General features: G+C 38.0%; 1 protein-coding gene across 1 annotated transcript in view; it reads right to left on the bottom strand.

The window, feature by feature from the left end:
* The window catches only part of ERMP1 (endoplasmic reticulum metallopeptidase 1), a 1021143-nt gene extending 1015720 nt beyond the window's left edge, over positions 1–5423 (bottom strand). Inside the window, exon 1 of the mRNA XM_044067197.1 lies at positions 5117–5423. Within this exon, the coding sequence (XP_043923132.1) occupies positions 5117–5385 (269 nt within the window). The 5' untranslated portion in view covers positions 5386–5423. The remainder of the gene's footprint in view (positions 1–5116) is intronic.
* Between the last annotated feature and the right edge of the window lie 490 nt (positions 5424–5913).

The raw sequence follows: 5913 nt of genomic DNA, 5'->3' as shown, positions 1-5913 counted from the left end.
CATAATTATCTGCAAAGATACAATCCTTCCATTCCCTATAATCATTACTGTCAGACTACTCCTTAATATCCAGCCCATAAAAAACACAAACAGGAGGGAAGAAAAGACATTTCTATGGCACAGTCCTATACCCACCTTGAACATATCTGATTTAATACCAATAAAGCCACAAATCTTGCTCCTCATATACAAAGACTAAATGGAGAACCTACACTCTTGTAGCGCTCTCCACAAGATATTCTCGGTTGTAAGGTGGAAGGCCCTTTGTAAATTGGCATAACACACAGTAAATATGAATTAACTCCCATGATTCCTGCAGCAACTGTGTAAGGACACCAGCAAATGATCAAGGCATAATCTTCCATATACCTCCTGAATCAGAGGATTGACTAGTACATGAAGTCAGCTTTCCAGCATTCTGGAATACATTTTCCTAGGGAGGCTGAGAAGCGTGGTCAGTAACTAGAACACACCCTTATCAGCTTTTTAGAACGGTGAGACCACAACCCCAGAACGTCAGCCCACCAGCTTTACAAACAACTTTGAGAAGATGTGTTAAACATCTAAAAGTTTCAGCATTTCCGAAAGGATGGCATCTACTCCCATGGCACTATCAGAAAGAATTCATTTGCCACAGTGACCTAATTTACAAAACTTTACAAAAAATGGCTTATCTGCTTTTTGGATTAATTTTTAAAGAAAGACATGTCTACTTGATTCAGGAGTTCAAAGTGTTCCTCCACCACAACGTTGCTCTACCCCATCGATTACAGCCTTTGCAGTTTCTTATCTCCCCCTTCTGTTTTGCTAGATGGCTTGCCATTGTTTCTTTAAGGCCATCCAAAAGATATTCTCCACAGCCTTGTCAAACTCCACCCATACCTGGGCCCCTGCCAAGGTATATTAAAAAGCAAATGAAACAGACTTTTCTCCTAGAAACAAGGCAACGTCTATAATGGAGTTATCTTTAAGAGATGAACCAGTTTAGAAGACAATATAAAAATACACCATGGGTCACTATGGGAAGATACTACTGCCTCATAGAATGTTGGCACACCACACAACTGTTGGATTCTTCTTAATATTTTTGCTTTTTTCTTTGTAACACTTTTTTATTTCTATTTTCTGGAATTCATAAAGGATTGTAGATCAATAATGCCAGACGGAGTTTCACACTTCTTACTGGTTGAAAAATGCATGTTGATGCAAAACCTGTTTTATTAACTTAAGTGAAATACAGTACTGTTTAAAAAAAAAAAAAAAACATCCCTGATTTTAGTTCTTTACCTCACCTGTTACTTCTGGCTTTGTCACAGATTCTTCAGTAAAGAAGTTGAGCACTATGAGGGCTGAAACAACTTCTCTCTCATCAAATCTACTCAAGGTCAAAAGATGTTATAGTGCCTACTTTGTTCATCCCTTATAATGCCCATCATCAAATATAATACACTCATCATTTACCTTGCTAAGTACATAAATCTGCTTTAGAGATCACAACGCTTCTTTAGCAAAAAGATTTCTGGTCTCATACTCCGTGAGACAAAATCCTTTTCCACGGCTCACTGTCATACAGATTCCTGAGGGATAATCGCTTCTTAGACTTCTGTGCTATGAACAGCCCAGCACTCTGAACTCCTTCCCATAAGTATAACCAGTTAACCCCCATTCTAGAGACCTAAACCTGTACTACCACATCAAGAACACCAGATGAAATAGTAGATATACGTTAGCTCCCCATTTCTAGAACAGGCTGCCCTTGCCCATCAAGTGAAGTACCTCCTAAGCAACCTTTAAAACCAGTCTAGATTACTCCAAGTACTAAGCAATCCAAGAATGGAGAAAGAAGATGTTGCCAGTAGGGATGACTGTAAGTAGGGATACAGAAAATAGACTAGAATTTACTGTAGAAAACTGGCAAAAGAACCAATGTGTTGGAAGCAAATAAGGAAAGAAGGCAAAGATGATGTTTAAACTACAGACTACCTTCCTTACCAGGGAGTGATATCAGAGCATAAGCAAAGAGAAAAGATGGGGGAATCTTAAGTGAAAGACCTCCACTGGTAGAGCTTTTTGTCAAATTTAGAGGAGAACCTGCTGTTAAAAATAGGATAATTAGTAGGGCATTTAAAATACTGCAGGATAACTACAAGAATCAGAGGAGGTTAGAAACAATTGGGAAGACAGAATGGAAAAGCAATTTACAAGAGAACAATGGAAGACATATGTATGGCTCCAAATTATCCAACAAAGCCTAGAAGATTTACAATCTTTGCTTGGAAGTGTTAGCATACGTACTTTTATACACCAAGCACTCTTCAAAGAAACTCAGGTAAACAGCAAATGTTGGAGGGTTGATGATTAAGAAAGAGATAAAGTGGGACCATATATTCTGAGAATGTAATGAGTTGTCAGATGTTAAAATTTCCCTACAGAGTACTGTCAGAAACATTGGGTGAAGGGAAGGCAGGAATTCAGCAATTTATATTATGTTGGACTGGTGACAGAAAGGAAAGATGTGATGTACAATATATGTAAATGGGAAAAACGTTTATTTTACTTATTTTTATTTTATATTTGGATTATCGGGTTGGTCTGACTGGGCAATCAGGTGCCCGTTTTCAGTAGAGACCCGGGGAGAAAAGCTCCACATACAGGACAATCTTAAAAAAATACAAAAGCTCCACATGGCATAGTATGATGAGAAGTTACAGAAGTGTACAATATAGAGTGGACAGTAATAAAGCAGAAAATATAATGTATTTGAGTAAGAAAGTGCAGTAATACTATATACAGTTATTTATATATATATATATATATATATATATATATATATATATATATATATATATATATATATATACACACACACACACACACACACAATTTATATATATATATACACATACACACACACAATATATATATATATATATATATATATATATATATATATATACACACACACATTTAAAATTACAATTCTTTATGGTAGTTTTTTTTTCTATGCGTTTGACATTTGAGTAGTGGCAGAGGAAGATTTATCTGAATGGTGGTAATTGGGATAGCCATGGTCAGCACAGGTACATTGCCAGATGAGACTGAGGTGGGCTTTTAACTGGGTTTTTAAGATGGGACTGATGCTTTGCAATCTGATATCTGGTGGAAGAGAATTCCAGATTTTAGCAACTGTGTAGGAGTAGACTGATTCACCAGCACTGTGTCTACACTTAGCTACTTCAAGAAGGGCTTTGTTTGTGGATCTTAGTTGGCGAGCAGAATTATGAAAGCTATTCAAGGAATCTTTTTTGGGTGGTAGAGCAAGTAATGAGCCATGGTGAGTTGGTTACAGTTTAGTAAGTTGGGGAGTTCTAGCCAACCTAGTTGTTGTAGTAGTAGTAGTGAGTGACAGTGGTGGAAGCGGAAATTAGAGTTGGTTGTAAATCTAGCTATTTTATTATAGCAAGTGGACAATTTGTGTAGGTCTGGCTTGTTAAGGTTTGTTAATACAGGGGGTGCATAGAGCAATGTAGAGAGAAGGCAATTTCTGGATATAGTAATTTTGGTGTTTTTGCAGCGGTATAAGGTTCCAAGTTTTTTTATGGACTTTGGATATGGTTTGAGCTACGTGTTTGTCAAACTTTAGGTTTTGGTCAAGTATTACACCAAGAAATGTAGCTTGTGATACTGGGGAGATTTGGGTGTTAATGGCAGAAGAGTCAATAGTTCTGGTAGGTGGAAAAGCATAAGTGGAGTCTTTTTGGGGTCAAGTATTAGTTGTGAGTTTAACCAGTTTTCAATATTGGAGAAGGCCTCTTAGGTTTTAGCCTAGAGTGTTTGGAGTGTGGGGACTGAGCAGACCAGTGTAGTATCATCTGCATATTGGACAATTATATCTTGATGGGTGGCAGTGTGGTGGGTGTTTGCAAAGATATTAAATAGAAGGGGTCCCAGAATGGATCCCTGTGGTACACCTACTGTTACTGGGAGAAGGGGGATAGGGAATTATGTCACTTAATTGCTTGTCAGCGTTTGGATAGTTAATCTTGAATCCAGAGCAAGCAGGGGTTGTTCAGGTTGAGTTTGGCTAAGATAGTAAGTAGTTTGCTGTGGGAGGACACTGATATGGTTTGCCTTTTTCTCTGTTAATGTAGGTTTGCCTATATCTTGGGGGATAATTTAATAAAAGTGTTTATAAAAACTTTGGGTACCGAGTGGGTGACTGCAAATGTTCACTGGGGATTTGTGGAGGAAGTCTACTTACTGGGGTACATTGTTAGCCTTCTATCAGTACTGGGTAATGAGACTAGCCTTCTCCATAGTCTCCTCTAGCCTCTACCAATATTAGGTAATGAGACTAAGCTTTCCAATGGTCTCCTTTAGCTGTATGTTTAATAAAAAGAACTTACAAACCTATAAGTATTGTTTCCTAAGGAATGGAGTAATATGGTTAAAAACTGCAATGTAATTCAGTAATTAATGGTGCAGACTGAAAATGCAAGTGTTACTAGTGGAGAGTAGGAAGATATTGTTTCCATGGGATCAGCAGTATTTAAGAGGTCTAAAAACACGTAACAATAACTGGCTCAATATACTAATATAAATCGCTAAGGCTTACTCCAATGCATTCCATTACTAGGGATACCACCCGTCCCTCTTTGCGAGGGTCAGTCCCTCGTTAGCCATTTGTGTCCAGCAGGGAAAAAGCTAAAAAAAAAAAAATGGCAAATATCCTGAGATTTTAAGGATAGCAGTTGCATAAGACAGTTATTTTGTAATTGTGGCACCTAAATGATATATGAAAAAGCATAAACAACTTAACTGCTACAAGTGAAGCATACATTTTTATTTTGGCAAAAAAAAAGTGAAGCTTTGCCCTCTGCGCAGACTGCAATGTGGGTATATTTTGTCCTGCAAAATATCTCCTTTCAACAAAGAAATGTAATGTCCAACTTTACTCATTTGAAAAGGTATCCATCACCCATGACCTCCACCACTGTCAGCCTCTCTCTCACCGGGAAGAATGGCATATACAACATCTAATTTTAACAACTCGTACAAGTAGTTAAAGACTGCTGCAATAAAGTACGTAGATGTAGAGACCTAGAATATTACTCACCTGGCCCGGGATGCATTGAAATCTGGAGACGGGCTGCTGACAAGCAGGTTCTGCATAGACAATTGAACCACAAGCCAAAGCAGCATGAAATACAATAGCAATATTAGTGCAGTAAGTCCCTCCTCTAAAAGGGCTGGTCGTACTTTATTTCCCAATTCTTTCTGAACTCCCGCATGTCGAATTTCTTCTTGTCTGTCTGTGGTAGACTCGGGTTTACTCTGTGAAAGTGGAACACGACGAACCCTCTGAACTAGAAAATCAGAATCCATACCTACTTCACTATGCAGTACGGGCTCGTGTGGAACGAGGTTTTATTTCCGGATAACAGAAGGAGAAAAGCCGGTAGTAGGCAGGAATGGGGGAGTGGCTTTGTGATTGGTAGAGTTTCATTTTACATAATTGGGGTTAAGTTACTTTTCTAACCTTTAATATTAGGTTGTCCTTGGAAGATAAGTGCATCGCTAGCAGTGGATTTGTATTATATTTAAGATTGAAGGACCTAGACAGGGCCATCGTGGACTAATTAGGCTATAATCTAATCTTCCTTTCGTCGGACATTGCCGGGTTACGTAAACGTCTGTACTAAATGCTACATTTATTTATTTACATTTGTTTACCGGGAAATTTCGATTGGACACGGGCCCTTTTACAGCGGAGAAAAGCTCCACAAGTACAAATAAAATATAATAGAGAATGTTAGAATAGTATATAATTTTACATTAGACAGCTTCATGATAAATATTTTCTTACTTTTCTGTAAATGTTTCACAGAGCTCTTTTCTGCACGTTAACCACGT

The sequence above is a fragment of the Protopterus annectens genome, chromosome 3.part1 (assembly GCF_019279795.1).
Source record: "Protopterus annectens isolate FY-2018-M chromosome 3.part1, PAN1.0, whole genome shotgun sequence".
Taxonomy (NCBI): domain Eukaryota; kingdom Metazoa; phylum Chordata; order Ceratodontiformes; family Protopteridae; genus Protopterus; species Protopterus annectens.
The sequence above is the reverse complement of the archived record's forward strand: the minus strand, read 5'-3'. Positions and strand labels throughout refer to the sequence as shown.